This window comes from Lepus europaeus, chromosome 5 (genome assembly GCF_033115175.1).
Source record: "Lepus europaeus isolate LE1 chromosome 5, mLepTim1.pri, whole genome shotgun sequence".
Lineage (NCBI taxonomy): Eukaryota > Metazoa > Chordata > Mammalia > Lagomorpha > Leporidae > Lepus > Lepus europaeus.
Window position 1 is genome coordinate 107,034,159 of NC_084831.1, and position 22,776 is coordinate 107,056,934.

General features: G+C 44.2%; 1 protein-coding gene across 5 annotated transcripts in view; it reads left to right on the forward strand.

Annotated features, from left to right (window-relative positions):
* The first annotated feature begins 352 nt into the window (after positions 1 to 352).
* Positions 353 to 22,776, forward strand: part of LRIG2 (leucine rich repeats and immunoglobulin like domains 2) — a 59,656-nt gene continuing 37,232 nt past the window's right edge. For 4 of the 5 annotated variants that reach the window (XR_009865956.1, XM_062191981.1, XM_062191984.1 and 1 more), the window contains exons 1-2: positions 519 to 783; positions 17,298 to 17,363. Coding sequence is in view for 4 of the 5 variants with exons in the window: in XM_062191981.1 (XP_062047965.1) it covers positions 554 to 783; positions 17,298 to 17,363 (296 nt within the window). In the remaining variant the exon portion in view is untranslated. Of the gene's footprint in view, positions 784 to 17,297; positions 17,364 to 22,776 lie in introns of all 5 variants that reach the window. The other variant, XM_062191982.1, reaches the window with a different exon arrangement.

The window sequence follows — 22,776 nt, forward strand, 5'->3', positions numbered from 1 at the left end:
TTGCAAGGCAGCCCTTCTGCCGTTCCCTTCGGGGAGCCCTAAGAAGATAAAGTATCTTTTCCTGTGACGACAGCAGGTATGCCGCCAGGCAGGACTTTGGACTCAGAGCGCCTCGCCCCAACGTTTCCTCTTAACGGAGCCACGACGCCCTCCAGCGGAGGAAAGGCACCTGAGGGGCACCCCAAAGTTTCGGGGCACCTTAACTTCCGGCTGCTGGAACAGCTCGGCGGCCTCTGGCCTCGCCCCCTCTGGAGTCCCGCCCCCGACGCAAGCTCGTCATTGGCACCGATTGGCTGAGTCGTGTGCGTGGGGACGTTGCGTCGCGGGGCGGGGCATACGAGGAGGTGTCTGTAGGGCCTCCGTCGTAAGTCCGCCGGCCGCCGCCCCCGCTGTCGTGCTGCTTCTGCTACTCACCTGCTTTTCGAGGGTTCAAGCGACCGCCGCGGCAGGGGGTGGTCGCGCAGACGCCAAACGTCTCTCTGCCGAGCAGCGTTTTGTAGCTGGCGGCTGTTCTCGGCCCGGTGCAGGAGGGGTGGGGGCGGGGGGGCAAAAAATGGCGCCGGCGCCCCTAGGCGGCCTGGAGGTGCAGCTCCTGGGGTGTCGGTCCGCACCGCTCTGGCGGCTCCTCTTCCTCGTCCAGGCCGTTCTGCCCGCCGCTGGGGCTGGCCTCTGTCCCGCACACTGCTCTTGCCGCATTCCTGTGCTGGATTGCAGCCGCAGGAAACTGCCCGCGCCGGCCTGGAGGGCGCTGTCCGGCCCGCTGCCCCCCGACACGGCCAGCCTGTGAGTAGAACGATCGTGCGGAGAGACCCAAGCGAGGGGGAGTGCCCTCTCCGCCGGGGACCGGAGGGACCCGGGCCTGGGCACAGTGCGTGGCCCGGGGCCTTAAGTGTGAAGATGAGTGCCTTTACGATGTTGTGAACTTTATTTTGAGTGGTGGGAGGCAGAAGAGGCTAGGGCGAGGGTTACTGGAGACTGGTATGAAGAGCAGCGTGGAGATTCTCGGGGCCAGGTGGTTTCTCTGGGCTGGGGAGGGGTTGAGGCGGGGTCGTTGGATTTGAAGGGCTCTTCGGGTCCCAGGCACCAGTGTTGATGGAGGGGCGGGTCGAGCACGGGAGGGTCCTCACTCTGGGCTGCAACATTTGGTGTGATCTTCAGCTTGAAGGAGCCTCAGGCACGTGATTTTGGGGTCACGATCGTCGTATGGACTGTCTTGTGTGTCTAGCAGTCACAGTGGTTCGTTGTCACCTGTAGTTATGGTACTTAGTAGGGTTGAAAACTTCATCATGTGTCAGGCGCTCTAGTGCTAATCTGGAATATCTTAACAAAGTAGCATGTTTGTTTTAACTCAGGATTTAGGTAAAGAAGGGGAGGAGTCCTCATGATTTTTACAAAATGATGTGGTGCTTGTTTTCAGTGCCTTACCTTGTACCAGAGAACCCCAAAATGAGTCGCTTGTGTTTATGTCTGAGAAGCAAGTACAGTGTTGAACGAATTCTTCCGGAGTTTTGACAGCTGAGTTTTCATCTTGACAGGCTTGTATTAGAGGCACCTGGAGAACTGCTTAGAGACAGGCTGGTGGCATTGGGAACAACAGGAGGTATTAAACACTGCAGTCATGGGCCTTCCTAACCGCTAACATAGTCATTTCTCTGCTGCTTAGCTGAGCACGTTTATTGACAGCCTTCTAACAGTCTCTAAAAATCTGTCATCATTGAAAAAGAGTAGCTTGAGGTGCAGTGACAATATGAGGGACGATTGGATTTTCACTGGAAATAGTATACAAAGAGAAGGCCTGTGTTGCAAATTTATGTGCTTGCAGATAGGTTATGTATTGAGATGGGAAAGAAAGCCACCTCATACATCCATTGAGAAAGTTAGTGTAAGTGACCGAATGTAGTAAACATAGAATCACTGTATAATAAGATGGTTTCTGTTGTTTTGTGATAGTGCCACCTGCAGCAGATGCTGGTTCTGTTGACTTAAATTTAAAAATTCGTATCTGGGGGCCAGTGTTGTAGATAAAGCTGCTGCCTGCAGTGCCAGCATCTCATACGGGCACTGGTTCGAGTTCTGGCTGCTCCACTTCCTATCCAGCTTTCTGCTATGGCCTGGGAAAGCAGTAGAAGAAATCTTTTTTAAAAAAATTAATATCCATGTGCAGCATAGCCTGATTTAAACCTAACACAGCATTTTTCTTACGTAGCACATGCCCTTTCCTAAAAAATTCTTGGAACAGCTACTTGATAAAAGCAATAAATCTGGCACAGGTTTAAAAGCAACAGGGTTTCATTTAACTGTAATTGAAATTAATGTGGCCTCTTTTCAAAGTTCCTCCATTGGTAGGTAAACAGTAATCAGAAGTATTGCTGTGTGATATATTTATTTTATATCTAGGTTTGATTTTTTTGCTTAATCAAGACAGATTGCCTAAAGCCAAGTGACATTCAAAATTTTTTAATGTCCCATAATGAAATTGACATTTTCATTTGAAATGAAATGCCTTGGAGAGCAATTCTGTTGCAGAAATGTAATTGTATGGAAGTCTTACATTAGCAGAACAACTCTTAGACTATTAAAAGATATTATACTGTTTAAGTTGGGAAATGAAACATTCATCAGCAGTTGTGCTTAGCTGTAAAACCACAAAGTACACTTGGGTTTCTTTACATAATTGTGAATTATTTTAAAATGTTTGTATTTACTTGAAACGTAGAGAGACAGAAATACATAGAAATTTTCTATCCACTATTTCCCTTCCCCAAATACCTGTAACAGCTGAGGCTGGGTCAGACCTAAACCAGAAGCCTGGACATCATGTCACTATGTGGGTGATAGGGACCCAAACACTTGAGCCATTACCTGCTGCCTCCTGGGGTGCACATTAGTAATAATCTGAATCGGAAGCAGAGGTGGAACGCGAACCCAGGCACTCTGATATGGGATGTGGACATTCCAAGTGGCATCTTAATCATGGTAACAAACACTCTTGCCCTGTAATTTTGAGAAATTTTTTTTTTAATGACTTACTTATTTGAAATGCAGAGAGAAAGAGAGACAGAGAGAGACCTTCCTTCCTTCCTTCTTCTGGTTCATTCCCCAAATGGCTGCAATGGCCAGGGCTGGGCCAGTTGCCCAGAACTCCATCTGGTTTCCGTACATGGGTGGCAGGGGCCCAGGCAATTGAGCCATCCTCTGCTGCTTTCCCAGGCATATTAGCATGGAGTTGGATCTCCAGTGTAGCCACAGGGAATCAGCTGGCACCCATATGAGCTGCCAACCTTCTAAGAGGTGGCTTAAGCTGCTGTGCCACAATGTTGGTCCCTGAACTTATTTATTTATTTATTTATTTATTTTTCCCAGAAACTTTTAATTTAAGGAATACAAACTTCATACTTTCCATAAATACAACTTTAGGAATATAGTGATTCTTCCCACTGTACCCACCCTCCCACCCACACACACACCCCTCTTCCTCTTCCCTCTCCTATTCTCATTCTTATTTTTTTACCAAGATCTATTTTCAATTAACTTTATACACATACAGTTAACTCTGTACTAACAAACTGTATGAAAAAAAATCTGTTCTTCAGCAGTCGAGACAAGAGCTGTTCAAAGTCATTGCAACTGGAAGTGTTAATTTCACTTATATAGATAACCTATGAGGTGCTCTATTAGTTATCACAGATCAGGGAGAACATATGGTATTTGTCCTTCTGGAACTGGCTTATTTCACTAAGTATGATGTTTTCCAGTTTCATCCATTTTGTTGCAAGTGACAGGATTTCTTTTTTTTTTTAATTACTATGCAATATTCCATGGTGTGTGTGTGTCACATAATTTCTTTATCCATTCTTCAGTTTATGGGCATTTGGGTTGATCTTAGCTATAGTGAATTGAACTGCAGTAAACATGGGGACAGATAACTCTTTCATATACTGATTTCATTTCCCTTGAGTAAATTCCCAGGAGTGGGATGGCTGGGTCATATTGTAGGTCTGTATTCAGATTTCTGAGGTATCTCCATACTGTCTTCCTTAGTGGCAGTACCAGTTTACATTTCCACCAACAGTGGATTAGGGTACCTTCTTCCCTCATATTCTCGCCAGCATTTGTTTGTTGACTTCTGTCTGAAAGCCGTTCTAACTGGGGTGAGGTGAAACCACATTGTGGTTTTGTTTTTGTTTTTTTATTTGTTTGTTTTTTGACAGGCAGAGTGGATAGTGAGAGAGAGAGAGAGAGAGAGTCTTCCTTTTTGCCGTTGGTTCACCCTCCAGTGGCCGCCGCGGCCGGCACATTGTGCTGATCTGAAGCCAGGAGCCAGGCGCTTCTCCTGGTCTCCCATGCGGGTGCAGGGCCCAAGAACTTGGGCCATCCTCCACTGCCTTCCCGGGCCATAGCAGAGAGCTGGCCTGGAAGAGGGGCAACTGGGATAGAATCCGGCACCCTGACCGGGACTAGAACCTGGTGTGCCGGCGCCGCAAGGCGGAGGATTAGCCTGTTAAGCCACGGCGCTGGCCCACATTGTGGTTTTGATTTGCATTTCCCTGATTAATGGTGATCCTGAACCTTTTTTTCATGTGTTGACCATTTGGATTTCCTCTTTAGAAAAATGTCTAGGGGCCGGTGCCGTGGCGCAGTAGGTTAATCCTCTGCCTGCGGTGCTGGCATCCCATATGGGCGCCGGTTCTAGTCCCAGTTGCTCCACTTCCAATCCAGCTCTCTGCTATGGCCTGGGAAAGCAGTAGAAGATGGCCCAGGTCCTTGGGCCCCTGCACCCACACGGGAGACCAGGAGGAAGAGCCTGGCTCCTGGCTTCGGATCAGCGCAGTTCTGGCTGTTGCAGTCAACTGGAGATTGAACCATCGGATGGAATACCTCTCTCTCTCTCTCTCTCTCTCTCTCTGCCTCTCCTCTCTCTGTGTAACTCTGACTTTCAAATAAATAAATAAATCTTTTTAAAAAAGAAAAATGTATAATTACTTTGCCCATTTCTTCACTGGGTTGTTTTGTTGTTGTTGAGTTTCTTGATCTCTTTATATATTCTGGTTGTCAATCCTCTATCAGTTGCATAGTTTGCGGATAATTTCTCCCATTCTGTTGTTGCCTCTTCACTTTGCTGAGTGTTTCCTTTGCAGTGCAGAACCTTCACAATTTGATGTAATCCCATTTGTCGATTTTGGCTTTGATTGCCTGTGCCTGTGAGGTCTTTTTCAAGTACTCTGCCTGTGCCAATGTCTTTCAGGGTTTCCTCAGTGTTCTGTAGTAATTTGATGGTATTGGGTCATAGATTTAAGTCTTTAGTCCATTTTGAGTGGATTTTCGTGAACTGTGTAAGGTAGGGGTCTTGCTTCATACTTATGCATGTTGAAATCCAGTTTTCCTTGCACCATTTGTTGAAGAGACTGTCCTTGCTCCACGGATTGATTTTAGCACCTTGTCAAAGATAAATTGGTAGTAGATAGATGCATGGGTTGATTTCTGGCATTTCTCTTCCATTCCATTGGTCTATCCATCTTTTTTGTGCCAGTACCAGGCTGTTTTGGTTGTAACTGCCCTGTAGATGTCTTCAAATCTGGTATTGTGATGCCTCCGGCTTTGTTTTTGTTGTATAAGATTGCTTTAGCTATTTGGGATCTCCTATGTTTCCATATGAATTTCAGCATCCTTTTTTCTATATCTGAAAAGAATGTCCTTGATATTTTGATTGGGATCACATTGAATCTGTAAAATTACTTTTGGTATTATGGACATTTTGATGATACTGATTTTTGCAATCCATGAACATAGAGGTTTTTCCTATTTTTTTTTTGTATCTTCTGTTTATTTCTTTAATGTTTTTAAATTCTCACTGTAGAGATCATTGACACCCTTGGTTAAATTTATTGCAAGGTGTTTGATTTTTGGGGGAGCTATTATGAATGGGATTGAATTTAGAAGTTCTTTCTCAGCCATGGCATTCTCTGTGTATACAAAGCCTTTTGATTTTTGTGTGTTGATTTTATATCCTGCCACTTTACCAAACTCTTCTATGAGTTCTAAGTCTCTTGGTGGAGTCTTTTGGATCTCCTATATATAGATTCATGTCATCTGCAAATAAAGATAGTTTGACTTCCTCTTTCCCAATTTGTATCCCTTTGATTTCTTTTTCTTGCCTAATGTCTCTGGCTGAAATTTCCAGAACTATATGAATAGCAGTGGTGAGAGTGGGCATCCTTTTCTGGTCCTGGATCTCAATGAGAATGCCTCCAACGTTTCCCCATTCAATAGGACACTGGCCATGGGTTTATCATAATTTGCTTTAATTGTGTTGTGGAAGGTTCCTTCTTTTTCTTTTTTTTTGACAGGCAGAGTGGATAGTGAGAGAGAGAGACAGAGAGAAAGGTCTTCCTTTTTGCCATTGGTTCATCCTCCAATGGCCGCTGCGGCCGGCACATTGTGCTGATCCGAAGCCAGGAGCCAGGTGCTTCTCCTGGTCTCCCATGGGGTGCAGGGCCCAAGAACTTGGGCCATCCTCCACTGCACTCCCGGGCCATAGCAGAGAGCTGGCCTGGAAGAGGGGCAACCGGGACAGAATCTGGCGCCCCGACCAGGACTAGAACCTGGTGTGCCGGCGCCGCAAGGTGGAGGATTAGCCTGTTAAGCCATGGCGCCGGCCGGAAGGTTCCTTCTATATTCAATTTGCTTAGAGTTTTCATCATGAAAGGGTGTTGTATGTTATCAGATGCTTTCTCTGCATCTATTGAGATAATCATATGGTTTTTGTTCTTCAGTTTGTTAATGTGATGTTGATTGGTTTGCAAATGTTGAACCATCCCTACATACCAGAGATAAATCTCACTTGATCCAGGTGGATGATCTTTCTGATGTATTGTTGGATTTGATTGGCTAGTATTTTGTTGAGGATTTTTATGTGTATGTTCATCAGGGAAATTGGTCTGTAGTTCTCTTTTTCTGTTGTTATCTTTTTCAGGTTTAGAAATTAAAGTGATACTGGCTTCATAGAAGGAGTTTGAGAGGATTCCCCTTTTCAGTTTTTTTGAATAGCTTGGGAATTATTAAAGTTAATTCTTTAAATATCTGGTAGAATTCAGCAGTGAAGCCATCTGGTCCTGGGCTTTCCTCTGTTGGGAGGGTCTTTATTACTGATTCAATTTCCTTATTGGTTATTGGTCTGTCTAGGCTTTCTATGTCATCATGGCTCAGTTTAGTTAGGCTGTATGTGTCTAGGAATCTATCCATTTCTTCTAGGTTTCCCAATTTGTTAGCATATAGCTCTTTGTAGTAGTAATGATTCTTTTTTAATGATTGTAGTAGTAATGATTCTTTTAATGTAGTAGTAATGATTCTTTTTTATTTCTATGGTGTCTGTTGTTACATTTCCTTTTTCATCTCTAATTTTATTGATCTGGGTCTTCTCCCTCTTTTTTTTTTATTTAGTTGAATCTGTGGTGTGTGAATTTTGTTTATTTTTTCAAAAAACAAGCTTTTTGTTTCGCTGATCTTTTGTAATGCTTTTTTGGTTTCAATTTTGTTTATTATCTAGTTTTAATTATTTCTTTTCTCCCATTAGTTTTTTTTTTTAAGGATTTATTTATTTGTTTGAAAGTCATAGTTACGCACAAAGAGGAGAGTCAGAGAGACAGAGTGGGGGGGTCTTCCATCCGCTGGTTCACTCCCCGACTGGCTGCAACAGCCAGAGCTGCACTGATCTGGAGCCAGGAGCATCTTCTTCTGGGTTTCCCATGCAGGTGCAGGGGCCCAAGGACTTGGGCCATCTTCTACTGCTTTCCCAGGCCATAGCAGAGAGCTGGATGGGAAGTGGAGCAGTCGGGACTAGAACTGGTGCCCATGTGGAATGCTGGCGCTGCAGGCGGCGGCTTTACCCGCTACGCCACAGCGCTGGCCCCACTCCTACTAGTTTTGGGTTTGCTTTGCTGTTGTTTTTCTAGGCCTTGAGATGCTTTGATAGCTCATTTATTTGGTGCCTTCCTAGTTTCTTAATGTAGGCAGCAATTGCTATAAACTTTGCCTTTTTTTGCAGCCGGCGCACCGCGCTGATCCGAAGCCAGGAGCCAGGTGCTTCTCCTGGTCTCCCATGGGGTGCAGGGCCCAAGCACTTGGGCCATCCTCCACTGCACTCCCGGGCCACAGCAGAGAGCTGGCCTGGAAGAGGGGCAACCGGGACAGAATCCGGTGCCCCGACCGGGACTAGAACCTGGTGTGCTGGTGCCACAGGTGGAGGATTAGCCTGTTGAGCCATGGCGCCGGCCTTGCTCCACTTTCAATCCAGCTCTCTGCTGTGGCCTGGGCCATGTTAACGTGTTCAATGCATGTGAAAAAAATTTAAATAACTGCACTCCGTCCAAATTATTAATTTCACATTTGTAACAAAATCAAGAAAAATAGAATACTTTGTAAACCAAGTTTTTAAAGGTGTGTATGTTCTTTATCTCTCCTTATTTTGGATGTCTCCAGCTTTTCCCTCCCAAAAAAGATACTGTAATTACATTCTTTATAACAAACAACTGCCAGAATAAGTAGTGGTTATTAGTTTTAAAGGTAAACCCCAAACAGTGTAACAGTAGTAAAATGTGGTATATGTAAATTGTGACTGTATGCTTCTTTAAAAATTATTTATTTATGGGAAAGAATTACAGTGAGAGAGGGAGAGAGAGCTAGGAGGTAGATCTTCCATCCCCTGGTTCACTTCCCAGGTACCCAGGCTGATGCCAGGAGCTTCATCTGGGTCTCTCATGTGGGTGCAGGGTCCAAGCACTTGGCTTGCTGCTGCTTTCCCAGGGAGTTGGATTGGAAGTAGTGCAGCTGGGACTTGAATGGGCGTGCATATGGGATGCCATTGCCACAGGCAGCAGTTTAACCTGCTATGCTATAGCATTGGCCCCCGGCTACAAGCGTCTTAATTTTGAGTTTCTCTTATACATTTTACTTTTTACATGTCTATTTCAAAATCACTAACTAACTTGCTTATATAATCAGAATTCACAGCAGTAAAAGTATAGCCAACTCTGAGCATAAATGTGCTTATTTGAGGAGATCATAGACTTGGTGCCGGGTTAAACTGTGTGGGAATTAAGGAATTATGGATTTAATTAATAATGGGAATCCAACTGATACTTGGCTTTGATTAGACTTTTTCTACCAACAATGTAAGTGATGAGATGACTTTGTTTTTAATATCCTTTACTTTTAAGTATATTTATAACTTAGTAATTATAATAAAATATAAAGTCTGATAAAAAGATATGAACCCAGTTGACACCCAGGATATGCTCATAATGATGATGGTGAAAAATGTCAGCTTTCTTTTATTTTCATATATAAGCAGTAACCTTTGTTCCACTATAACTGAACTACTAGTTTATTCTAAATGAAGAACAGAAGATATTAAAACATAGAGGGGAGGGGCCTGTGCTGTGGCACAACAGGTTAAACCTTGCCCACATTGTATATTGAAACACCTGAGTCTTGGTTGCTCTGCTCCAACTATAGCTTCCTGTTAAGGTGCTTGGAAAGGCAGCAGATGATGCTCCAAGCATTTGGGCTCCTGTGACCATGTGGGAGACCTGGATGGAGAACGGGCACCTGGCTTCAGCTTGGGCCAGCCCTGGCTGTTGGGAACATCTGGGGAGTTAACCAGCAGGTAGAAGATCTCTCTCTCTCTCTCTCAAGAGATGAAAATAAACATTCTTCAGAAGAAAGTTTAATTTAGGGTAGTATTATTGCCATAGAAATGCATATGAATGCTATAGAAAAATCTTACTCATCCAAAGAAGATATCCACCTGGTATTTCCAGCCATCTTTAGTGCAACCTCAGAGCAAAAATGCTTCCAGGAAGCGTTGAGTGATAGAGGAAATCCTTACTCAGATCTTACTTACTCCTAATTCAGACAGTTCTAACAGGCACCAGGTTTAGTCTATGACAATTGATGAGAAGCAACAAGTTAGAAAAAAATGTAAGTAACCTATTACAGACAGGAAGGCTGACAATTCCAAGAAGCGGAAGCTTTTAGTGTCAGCTGTTAGTGGTAAAGGAAAAGCAAAACTATAGACAGAATTTTAAGAGTTGTTTTGAATTTCTTTTTTTTTTCTTTACTCCAACAATATTCAAGGTCATCAGCATGTTAAATCATGGTATTTGAATATAGTAACCCACAGTAGCAGTAGTATTTAAAATGTATAGTCAAGTTCCAGCATCCCATATGGGCATCAGTTCAAGTCCTGGCAGCTCCACTTCTGATCCAGCTCCTGCTAAAGTGCCTGGGAAAAGTAGCAGAGATGGTCCAAGTGCTTGGGCTCCTGTGCCCACATGGGAGACACAGAAGAAGCTCCTGGCCCAGCCCTGGCCATTGTGGCCATTTGGGTAGTAGCCCAGCAGATGGAAGATTCTCTTTCTCTCTCTCTCTCTCTCTCTCTGCCTTTCAAGTAAATAAACCTTTAAAAAAATGTGTAGTCAAATTACAAACGACCAATTTTTTAAAATTTTATTTAGTATTGACTAGACAGTACTTGCATCTGCAGGTTCAAGTGCCCACAAATGCTGGAGCTGGGCCAGAGGAAAGCCAGGAGCTAGAACTCCATCCTGGTCACCCAACTGGGTGGAAGGGGCTCAAGCACTTGAGCCAGCTTATGCTGCTTTCCCACGTGCATTAGCAGGGAGCTGGATGAAAAGCAGAACAGCCAGGACTCAAACCAGCCCTCCAAGATGGGATGCAGGTTCTCAAGCGGTGGACACCCATCCCATTTTATTTATTTATATTTTAACAAAATGTTTTTAAAAGATTTATATATTTATTTGAAAGGCAGTTAGAGAGAGAGAGAGACAGGCAGAGAGAGAGAGAGAGATCTTCCATCTGCAGGCCTTGAAGCTGAATAGCCAGAACTCCAGCTGCCACTCAGATATGGGATGCCAATGTCATAGGCCATGGCTTACCCTGCTACATTCCAACGCCAGCCCCACCTACCCCATTTTAAAAGTAAATTATACTAGGTATACTCTAACAAGACAGGGATTTTGGTTCACAAAAGAATGGACAAATTATGCTATATAAATAAGTGAAGAGTTTTCATACTCAAAATTATAGGTAGGATATTTTCTTACCCTTTAATTTTTGCAATGAGCCCCCTTTTCAAAGGTTTCATTATTGTTGAAGTTCACAATTCTACGTAATTAGTGCTACAGATTCACAAAAACAAAAGATTGCTGATGACTCAGAGCTGGGTGTACGTGCCTGCAGGACTTCTTTGCATTGGCTTGCAGGACTGGATTCATCTCGAGCTGTTGTGATTGCTCTGTACATCCTATAAATAATTTACACTCTTGATGGCGCTAGACGATTACCGTAATGGCACCTCTGGCTCCACATGATATCAGGAACTTTAATAATTTATCATTTATTACAGCACCATCACTATAGATTACCATGAGTGGGAGGTGAGATTGTGACAGACAGGGCTTTCTCTTAAATCTTCACTCCTCAATCATCATGTCCATAAATATTCAGATTATTAGTGTATTAGAAAAGAAAATAAGGGGCCAGCACTGTGGCCAAGTGGGTAAAGCTGCTGCCTGCAGTGCCGGCATCCCATTTGGGCGCCGGTTCAAGTCCCTGCTGCTACCCTTCCAATCCAGCTCTTTGCTGTGGCCTGGGAAAGCAACAGATGGAATACCTCTCTGTCTCTCTCTCTGCGCCTCTGCCTCTCTGTAACTCTGCCTTTCAAATAAATAAAATAAATCTTAAAAAAAATAAAAGGAAGATTAATGACAGTTACAAAGCTAGGTTATGTTTCTCAAACATAGATTACTTCAAGTGCTTAAGTACATTTTAGGGACACTTCAAAGGGAAGTACTTTGCAAGATAGTACTACATTTTCAGGGCTCTGGCTTTAAAAAAGAAGAAAAGACCTACCATCATTAACTTAGCTAAACTAAAAGGAAGTAATGATTAGACATTGGGAAGGACAGTGAAAAATTACAATTTTAAAAATTATCCATATTATTAATCAAAGAATATTATATCTGGTATTTGAAATATTCAGGTTTCAGTCTCAGTCTTTTTGGAGTACATTTAAAAATAAATAGGATGGGGGGCTGGCACTGTGGCACAGCAGGTTAATACCCTGGCCTGAAGCACTGGCATCCCATATGAGCGCCAATTCAAGACCTGGCTGTTGGGGCCGGCGCCGTGGTGCACTGGGTTGGTCTTCCACCTGCGGCACCGGCATCCCATGTGGGTGCCGGATTCTTGTCCCGGTTGCTCCTCTTCCAGTCCAGCTCTCTGCTGTGGCCTGGGGGGGCAGTGGAGGATGGCCCAGGTCTTTGAGCCCGTGCACCCATGTGGGAGGCCTAGAAGGAGCTACTGGCTCTTGGCTTCGGATCGGCACAGCTCCAGCTGTTGCAGCCAATTGGGGAGTGAACCATCGGATGGAAGACCTTTCTCTCTCCCTCTTTGCCTCTCCTCTGTGTGTGTAACTCTTTCAAATAAATAAATATTTTTTAAAAAAATATATCTTTATCTGTTGTGCCAGGCTGTGGCACAACAGATAAAGCTGTCACCTGCAGTGCCGGTCTCCCATATGGGTGCTGGTTCAAGTCCCAGCTGCTCTACTTCTGATCCAGCTCTGCTATGGCCTGGGAAAGCAGTAGAAGATGGCCCAAGTCCTTGGGCCCCTGCACCCGCATGGGAGATCCAGAGGAAGCTTCTGCTCCTGGCTTTGGATCGGCCCATTTCCAGCCATTGCTGGCCATTTGGGAAGTGAACCAGTGGATGGAAGCCCCCCTCCTCTTCCTCTGCCTCTTTGTAACTCTGCCTCTCAAATAAATAAATAAATCTTTAAAAAATAAAAATAGGATGGGGCCCAAATTTGTGGCACAGCAGGTTAAACTGCCGGCATTGGGTATCCCTTATGAGCACTGGTTAGAGTCCCTGCTGCTTCACTTCCAATCCAGCTCTCTGCTCATGCGCCTGGGAAAGCAGCAGAAGATGGCCCAACTAATTGGGCCCCTCCCACCCACTTGGGAATTCAGTTGGCATTTCAGGCTCTTGGCTTTGGCCTGGCATAGCCCTCGACATTGTGGCTGCTTGGGAGTGAACAAGCAGATGGAAAACTTCTCTTTCTGTCTGTTCCTCCAACCTCTCACCCCCAGGAAACTCTGCCTTTCAAATAAATAAATAAATTTTAAAAGTATTTTTATGAGGAACAAGAATACATCTGTGCACTCTTGTATGCATATTAATTTATTCAGTTCTGGTGAAGAGGAGTAGCTGAGTTGATACTGAATTTGTTTACAGTTTTGGAGTGACTCCACCTGAGAATTGTAAATGTTGCTTTTCGGAAAAGAAAAGGTTACTGAAGTTGATAATGTTTCTGCACTTAGTGCAGTGCTGATACATGGACCAATAAATGTTTTTTGCGTGACTATCCAAATATCAGATCGATCATATATTTCCAACTGGATATCTGCTATGTTGATAACTTAAACATCTGACTGATATATAGTAGTTGTTTTCTATCATAGTACTACTAGGAATGTATTTCATTTTACCTTTAATTTTTTTAAGTCTCATTCAATGTGGATTATTTGAGAAGGTTGTAGAGAGATGTATTAGATAGGATTCTGGGCCGGCGCTGTGGCTCAACAGGCTAATCCTCCGCCTAGCGGCGCCGGCACACCGGGTTCTAGTCCCGGTCGGGGCACCGGATTCTGTCCCGGTTGCCCCTCTTCCAGGCCAGCTCTCTGCTGTGGCCCGGGAGTGCAGTGGAGGATGGCCCAAGTGCTTGGGCCCTGCACCCGCATGGGAGACCAGGAGAAGCACCTGGCTCCTGCCTTCGTATCAGCTCGGTGCGCCGGCCCTGGGCGGCCATTGGAGGATGAACCAACGGCAAAGGAAGACCTTTTTCTCTCTCTCTCTCTCTCTCACTGTCCACTCTGCCTGTCAAAAATTTAAAAAAAAAAAAAAAAAAAGATAGGATTCTGATGTATGAGGCTATTTCAAAGCATACATCCTTAAGACATTATCCTATAGAGAGGCTTCAAAGCATTTCAGATATCTATTGGATTCCATCAAAAAGTCTATAGGTTGTTCAAAGGTACAGAGAAAAATACTCTTTCTCCAAAGAGAGACCCTGGACATTTTCTGTAATACTGACTCATGCATATATAAATTGGTTTAATTTTATTGCTTTAGACTTCTTTAATTTAAAAATGATTACCTGGTCAAGAAACCTGGCCAGTGGTTATTTGTGTCCATGATGATTGACATCTATAGGAGAACTATAGGGCATGAGTACAGTTAAGAGTTACACTGCTGGGAAGGCTTTGTGAGCACTATTAAGATTTAAATGAGGGGCCCTTGCTGTGGCATAGAAAGTTAAGCCTCCATCTACAGTACTGGCATCCCAAATGGGTGCCTGTTCAAGTCCTGACTGCTCCATTTTGAATCCCGTTCTTTGCTAATGTGCCTGGGAAGGCAGTGGAAGATGGCCTATGTCCTTGGGCCCCTGGGAACCCTACCCCGCCTGCCCCCGCCGTGGGAGACCTGGAAGAAGCTCTTGGCTCCTGGCTTCATCCTGCCTCAGCCCTGCAACCATTGGGCCATTTGGAGAGTGAACCAGTGGATAGAAGATCTCTCGCTCTCCTTCTCTCTCTATTGCTGCCTTTCAAATAAATAAATATTTTTAGAAATTTGAATGAATGCTTTTAATCTGTAGGGGGGGATAGTTGCTAAACTTTTATAGTCATGAGATGTAGAAGTAGATCATACTTTGCTAACCTGCCACAAAGATGATATAGCTCTTAGTTTACCAGACCAGCCAGTTTGGGGCAGAAAATGGAATACCTAATTTGAATTAGAACAATTGAATTTCTGTTGAAATGCCACAAAAGAACAAAAATCTCTTCATTTGTATGACAGTCTTTTTGTGTTGTTCAGTAGCAGGTGTGAGTTGAATGAAACTATATTAATGTTAGATTTTAAAAAATATTTGTCATTTAAAAATTATGTTTGTTTATTTTCATCTACTTGAAAGGCCAAGTGACAGATAAAGAGGGCGATCTTTGGTTTGCTTGTTCACTCCTCAAATGCCTGCAACAGCCAGGGCTGAGCCAGGCCAAAACCGGGAACCAGGAACTCCATTGGGTCTGCCTTTGAGCAGTCATCCACTAGCCCCCCAAGAAGCATTGTCAGGAAGCTGGGTTAGAAGCAGAGTAGCTAGGACTCAAACTGGCACTCTGATAAAACTGACACTTTTATATGGGATGTGGACATCCTAAGCAGTCACCTACCTAGCTCACTGTGTCACATCCTGCACCCCACAGAATTTATTTTCATTTCATTTTAAAAACAAACACAGGGAGAGGTTTTCCATCTGCTATTTCATTCCCTAAATGCCTGCAACATCTAGGGCTGGGCCAGGCTCAAGCCAGTAACCCAGAATTCAATCCAGTTCTCCCACGTGGGTGTCAGGAATCCAGTAAGACCCTGAGCCATCACCTGCTGCCTCCCAGGATGTACATTATCAGGAAGCTGGAGCAGAAGCAGAGTAGCGGCCTCAAACCATGCTCTCTGCTGTGGGATGCAAACATCTTTGGCAGCAAGTTAAATGCTAAGCCACACACTTCTTCCTGAATATTAGATTTTTATGTGGAGTGAATTCATGTTTTTACCTTATATTCCTAACACCCCTCCATTCATGAGTGTCCTTGAGCATCTTGGAATAAAGGCTTTAGAATTGTAGAAAAGTCATGGCATGCTGTAAATTGAGCTCTTAAGTGAAAGTAGTTTGGATTTACAGATGGGCAGGCATGAATCTAGCTAAGAACAAACTGTTCTGCTGTAGTAAAGACATCATTGAAACCTGCATGTATCTGTCAGCTGCCTGTGGGGGCACAGTGAGATAAATTGCTCCTTAATGTTTCCCTATTGCTGACCGTATTGTAACATGTAGTACATCTCTTGGGCAGACAGCTTGTGTTGGCTGGATTCTACCTTAGCCTTGTAAAGATGCCAGGAAGCATCAAGGTGAATTTTTTAAAGCCTGTTTAGATATTTAGATACATGACTAATTTCAGCGAAATCTCTTACTGTATCTAATAAGCTACTTATTAGAAGCACAATAGAATTTCAAATTGATGATTTCTCCATTTATTGGTTGTGATCTTGGATTGGCGAGTTAATAATCTCTGTACCTCTTTCTGTATTAGGAAAGTGAGGATTGTAAAACTATTTGCCTCCTAAGGTTATTGGGTGGATAGTCAGTCAGTATGTGTACAGTGTGTAGGAGAGTTCCTGGCACATAATGGTAGCTGCCACCATCATCATCATAAGCATCATCATCCTCTCCCTGAAACTGGATTAGCTAGACGATTTTTTTATTTGTTTTTTTTTTTTTTTGGAATCAAGGATGTGGTCAACTCCAATTTTGATATAGAAACTCAGGATGGTGATTTATAAAATCTGTCTTCAAATTTTATTAGAGCAAAAATAACATTATTTAATCATTACAAGGGATGATACGCTTTTAAAATAGCCATTATGGAGTGATCAAGATGTATTGTTAAGTGAAAGAAACAAGGGGCAAAATAATATGTGAATTATTCTGTCATTTTTGTAAAAGTTTGGTGGTACATGTGTGTAAAATATATCTGGAAGGCTACACAAGAAATGGTACATTTTTATTTCTTGCTTTTGGGAAGGGGGTTGGATGGCTGGAGAGAATGATGGGAGATCTGTTGCTATATACCCGTTTATGGTTTTTGATTATTGAACCAGATGAATATACTCCCTAATCAATTAAAAAAACCCTGTTTTTGAGAGGTGAATAAATTTTTATTCACAAATATTTCTGTTTGCACTATTTAAATTCACATTGAATAGGATTTAATTTTTTTTAAACAGGCAGAGTTAGACAGTGAGAGAGAGAGAGAGAAAGGTCTTCCTTCCATTGGTTCACCCCCAAAATGGCCGCTGTGGCCGACGCACTGTGCTGATCCAAAGCCAGGAGCCAGGTGCTTCTCCTGGTCTCCCATGCAGGTGCAGGGCCCAAGGACTTGGGCCATCCTCCACTGCCTTCCTGGGCCATAGCAGAGAGCTGGACTAGAAGAGGAGCAACCAGGACAGAATCCGGTGCCCCAACCGGGACTAGAACCTGGGGTGCCAGTGCCGCAGGCGGAGGATTAGCCTAGTGAGCCATGGCGCCGGCCAGGATTTAATGTTTCTATATTGGTTTCATTTTTACTTTCCAACACTAACAATGTTATTATATCTTCTTTTAGGGATTTGAGTCATAATCGATTGTCTAACTGGAACATCAGCTTGGAATCGCAAACATTACAGGAAGTGTAAGTTATTTTTAATTATTTAAAGTTATGTTAAATTCCTTGAGGTTATTTAATAAATTGTCTTGTTGATAGCTGCCATCAAAAAAATGGAAAAAATAGAGGTTTAAAAACCTGAATAATTGTCCTTGCTTTATTATCACATATTCTGTGGGCATTGGGTTAATGATTTCAAGTTGCAAACTATGTAAAAATACCCTTCTACTTCCCTGGACCAAAAGTAAGATTTCTCCCCTGTTGGGAGTAAATACAGGTTGTTTTTTTTTTTTTTCCTCCAAGTTTTCAGCCAGTGAAACTCTCTATTGTGTAAATTCTTTTAATGTCTTGACTTGTCTAAGATGGATGCATGATGAATGAAGTAGATTTCTATGATAGTATTTTATATCATTTGAGAATATGATATTTAATTCAGTTTTCCTCTTAACTGAAGTTTTTCTTTTGGTTATTTATTTAATTGAGAGCCAGGGAGACACACAGAAAAAACTGCCTTATGCTGATTTACCCCTCAAATGTCCGCAGGGGCCTAAGGTGAAGCCCAGAACTGGGAACTCAGTCTGGGTTTCCCGTATGCGTGGCAAGAACTCAGTCATTTGCGCTATCACCGCTGCCTCCCATTATGTTAGTAGGAAATGGAAGTCAGGAGCCAGAGCTGGATATTGAACCCAGGACTGATATGGAGTTCAGGTGTCTTAACTGGCATCTTACCCATGAGGCCAAATGCCTCTGAAGTTTCTCCTTTTTTAAAGATTTATTTATTTATTTGAAAGGCAGAGTTACAGAGAGGCAGAGGCAGAGAAAGAGAAAGAGAGGTCTTCTATCCACTGGTTCACTCCTCAGATGGCCACAACGGCTGGAGCTGTGCCAGTCTGAAGCCAGGAGCCAGGAGCTCCTTCTGAATCTCCCACATGGGTGCAGGGGCCCAAGGACTTGGGCCATCTTCTACTGCTTTCCCAGGCCATATCAGAGAGCTGGATTGGAAGTGGAGCAGCTGGGACTAGAACTGGTGCCCATATGGGATGCCGGCGCTTCAGGCCAGGGCGTTAACCTCCCTTGCCACAGCGCCGGCCCCAGTAACAATCAACATTTTTTACCAGGAACCTCCACTGCAGGAAAATACTAGCTTCAAAAGCAGACCTCAGCAGAAAGAGCAACAAAAACATCATCAGGCCATAGCTATGGGCAAAACTATAAATGTTTAGCAGTGACTTGTAATAGCAAATCTGCATCATTTAGCAAGATGATACTAGTAGCATCATCCCTGTTAAACAGCAGGGCAGCAGCTAGGGCTTGTGTGGTAGGGCAGACCAGACTTGTTGGCCAACAGCATGAGGTCCATCAGTAATTCCTCAATCTGGTGGAAGATGTGCTAGAGCAAGAGGCCAGCCTTAGTGCCCTGAGGTATTTCCTTTTGCCTATGCAGGACATAAGCCATGATAACAGGTACAGCATCTAGTAGGATCAATGGAGATCAGTTGAGGTGGGCTTGAGGTGCTTCAAACTGTGGTAAGAAATATTCAGTCTACTGTAGTGTCTCCTTTCCCAGGCTTAGCATTTGTGGAGTTCAAAACAACTATATTTTGTGTACTAATAACTTGGATACTTGGACAGCATGGCAGTTAGGTGTACATCCATGTACAGGTGTACATGGACGGTCTTGTTCTTTTTTTTTTTTTTTTAAGATTTATTTATTTATTTGAAAGTCAGAGTTCCAGAGGGGCAGAGGCAGAGAGACAGAGAGGTCTTCCATCCGCTGGTTCACTCCTAAGATAGCTGCAACAGCTGGAGCTGCACTGATCTGAAGCCAGGAGCCAGGAGCTTCTTCCAGGTCTCCCAAGCAGGTGCAGGGGCCCAAGGACTTGGGCCATCTTCTACTGCTTTCCCAGGCCATAGCCGAGAGCTAGATCGGAAGTGGAGCAGCCAGGACTTGAACTGGCGCCCTTATGGGATGCTAGCACTGCAGGCAATGCTTTACCTGCTACGCCACTGTGCCCCTGCCCCTAAAGGCTTCTTATCTTTCTGCTTTAACAGGCTGTTTTTTTCTCTCCAGCAGCTCTGCTGCCAGGGGCATGTGGCAGATGAATGTGCCATGACATATCATGTGTTTGAGCCCAGTCTCGAACAGCATATGTTGTAAAATGGATCCCTTGGTCACTGTCAGTGCAGAAAGGGAACCCATAGACCACAGTTAGAGCTCCACTACTTCACTTCCCAAATGCCTGCAGTAGCAGGGCCAGGGCTGAAACTAGAGTCAGGAAACCAGGTCTCATGTGGGTAAATGGGAACCCAATTACTTATTTTTTTTTTTAAAGATTCATTTATTTATTTGAAAGAGTTACAGAGAGAGAAGTTGAGAAAGAGGTCTTCCATCTGCTGGTTCACTCCACAGATGGCCACAATGGCAAGGGCTGGGCCAGGCTGAAGCCAGGAGCCAGGAGCTTCATCCAGGTCTCCACATGGGTGCAGAGTCCCAAGTACTTGGGCCATCTTCTGCTGCTTTCCCAGGCTCATTAGCAGGAAGCTGGGTCAGAAGTGAAGTAGCCAGAATGCTAACTGGCTCCCATATGGGATGCTAGTGTTGCAGACAACAGTTTAACTTGCTACACTGCAACTCTGGCCCTGGAATACAATTACTTGCTTATCCATCATTGCTGCCTTCCAGAGTATGCTTTGGTGGGAAGCTGGAGTCAAGAGCCTTTTGAAAAATATTCATTATTTGAAAGGCAGAGTCATGGAAGGGGAGAGGCAGAGATAGAGGGAGGAGAGAAAGAGAGAGCTTGCATCTGCTGGTTTACTTCCCAAATGGCTGCAATGGCCAGAGCTGGGCCAAGCCAGAGCTAGGAACCTGAAACTCCATCTAGGTCTCCCACATGGGTGGTGGGGCACAAGCACTCAGGCCATCTTTCCCTTGCTTTCCCAGGCACATCAGCAGAGAGCTGGTTCAGAAGTGGAGCAGCCAGGACTCCAACAGTGCTTCTATGAGATGCTGGCATGGTCGGTGGCAGCTAAACCTGCTGTATCACAATGCTGACTCCGAGTCAGGAGCCTTGAATCAGACTCAGGCACTTCAGTGAGGGACATGACTGTCTTAATCACCAGGCTAAATACCTGCTTCCACACTTCTCAAGACCTTTGATAGTGTTAGTTTGGTTAGCGTTCTTGCTAAGAAAGGCTTGCAAAAGGCCAGCAACTGAATCTATATATAGGTTAAGGCATATTTGTGTCCCTTACTATTTGGCAAAGGGCCAGTGTAATCAACTTGCCAGTCTTAAACAGGTTGGAGGACTCAATATATCTGTATATATCAAGCTGCAGGGCCTGGAGCACCAGTGTACCTGACCTTGGGTCGTGGCTACCACCAACTCTCTATTATAGAGGTAGCCCTGCTTTAATTAGGTTCCATCCTGTTTAGCACTCTTCTGTCCTTTTTTTTTTTTTAAGATTTATTTATTTATTTGAAAGAGTTACACAGAGAGGAGAGGCAGAGAGAGGTCTTCATCCGCTGGTTCACTCCGAATTGGCCGCAATGGCTGGAGCTGTGCTGATCCAAAGCCAGGAGCCAGGAGCTTCTTCCAGGTCTCCCATGTGGGTACAGGGGCCCAAGGACTTGGGCCATCTTCCACTGCTTTCCCAGGCCATAGCAGAGAGCTGGATTGCAAGTGGAGCAGCTGGGTCTCGAACCAGCACCCATATGGGATGCCAGTGCTTCAGGCCAGGGCTTTAACCTGTGCCACAGCGCCGGCCCCTGTCCTCTCTTGGTAATGTACCCCAGCTGCCTGGAGCAGACTAGGACCCGTACTTTAGTCAAGGCATCTGCAGTGAGCCATTTAATACATGATAGTTAATTGTGCACCAGGTTCACGTAGCTCTTATATTTGTTGCCACGTCACAGCTCCCCAGAGAGGATTTCCTGTAGTACATCATTGTTTTTTCCAAGGTGCCATCCACAGTGTAGGGTCACAGTACACTGCCCAGTCGTCAGCACAAACAACCAGTGCCATGGTTCATGAATTACTGTTAGCCCTACTACCCATAGTTCTGCCCATTGGCTGCTCAGATTTTCCCCCTTCTCAGACCAGATTATATCATTGAGTTATACTACAGCAGCAGTCTCGACTCTTGTGGTCCCCCTGTTTGACACATGTATTCTGAGCATGTTTAGGTTTGAGAGTCGCCTCTTGCGCTTGTGAAAGCATAGGCACTGGGGTAATCACCTTTGATGATGAGATAGTTTTGTAAGTCACCAGGCCCAACAACTGTCCATAGATCAAGAGTCAGTCAGCTGTTGGATAGGACACTTCCCTGTTGTAAATGTGTAAGACCCTTACTAAAAGGTAGAGGTTTGTGCTACAGTGGACTGAGGCTGGTAAAACAGGCCGTTTGCCTCCCCCCTTTATAGGTAGTCCAGTGTACATTGTGACTGGTAAAGTCCTGGTCAGTGGCTCCAGTGCCTGGCATTGTATACCAATATACATTATATACAGTGTTCAGCAGTTCCACTAGGAACTGTTGCTCTGTAGGCATGTATCTTACCTGGACCGGAAACATAGAGGTATTTTTTGTCCTTATTGCTCTTGCCAAAGGGCTCAGCATTTTCCATCAGTTGTACTGGTAACATCTAATTGGATTGGCGCTCCTGGTAGAGGGGTGCCCAAGGGATGTGCTATCAAAACTTGACTTTTGAATTCTTCCTTTTGGAGGACTTTTCAGTCCCATGTGTTCCCCTTTTTAATTAGCCAGTCTAATGAGTGTAGGCGTTGTGCTGAATGGGGGGAGAAAGCCCAACAGTAAACCAAAAGCCTGAAAAAGCATGTGTGTCTTTTACCATAAAGCGTACAGAGAATGTTTGCATTTTTTATCATGTATGATTCCAGATACTAAACAGGTTTCATCTGACCAGAGTACCCTAAGAAATTTCACAGATCTTGAATTCAGGGCCTTGAAGTTTGTTGAGTTTGATAGCTCATCCTCTAAATTGGAGGTGGGTGCAGAGGTGACCCACTGTAACCTGTCGGAGTGCACAGTGTTCATCAGTTAACACAAGATCAGCATAAGGCAACCATGCAGTGCTGATAGGAAAGGAGAACAGGGTGAGGTCCCATGCCACCACACCATGACAGATAGGGGGAATATGTAGATATCCTTGGGGCAGTTTCTGGAAAATTCACTATCTGCCCTCCCACATGAGGGCACAGCAACCTCGGGAATCTGCTTGTAAAGGAGTGATGAAAAAGGTTTTAGCAAAATCTAAAACAGCAGGAACAGAACCAAGATGGGATGTTAATTTTTCTATTACCTGGGTAATATTGGGAATGGCAGCATGTGTGGTAGACACTGCCTTATTAATTCCCCAGTAATGTGCAGTCATTCTCCAAGTTCCATGAGGCTTTTTTTATGGCTAGCCAGGGCTGTTAAAAGC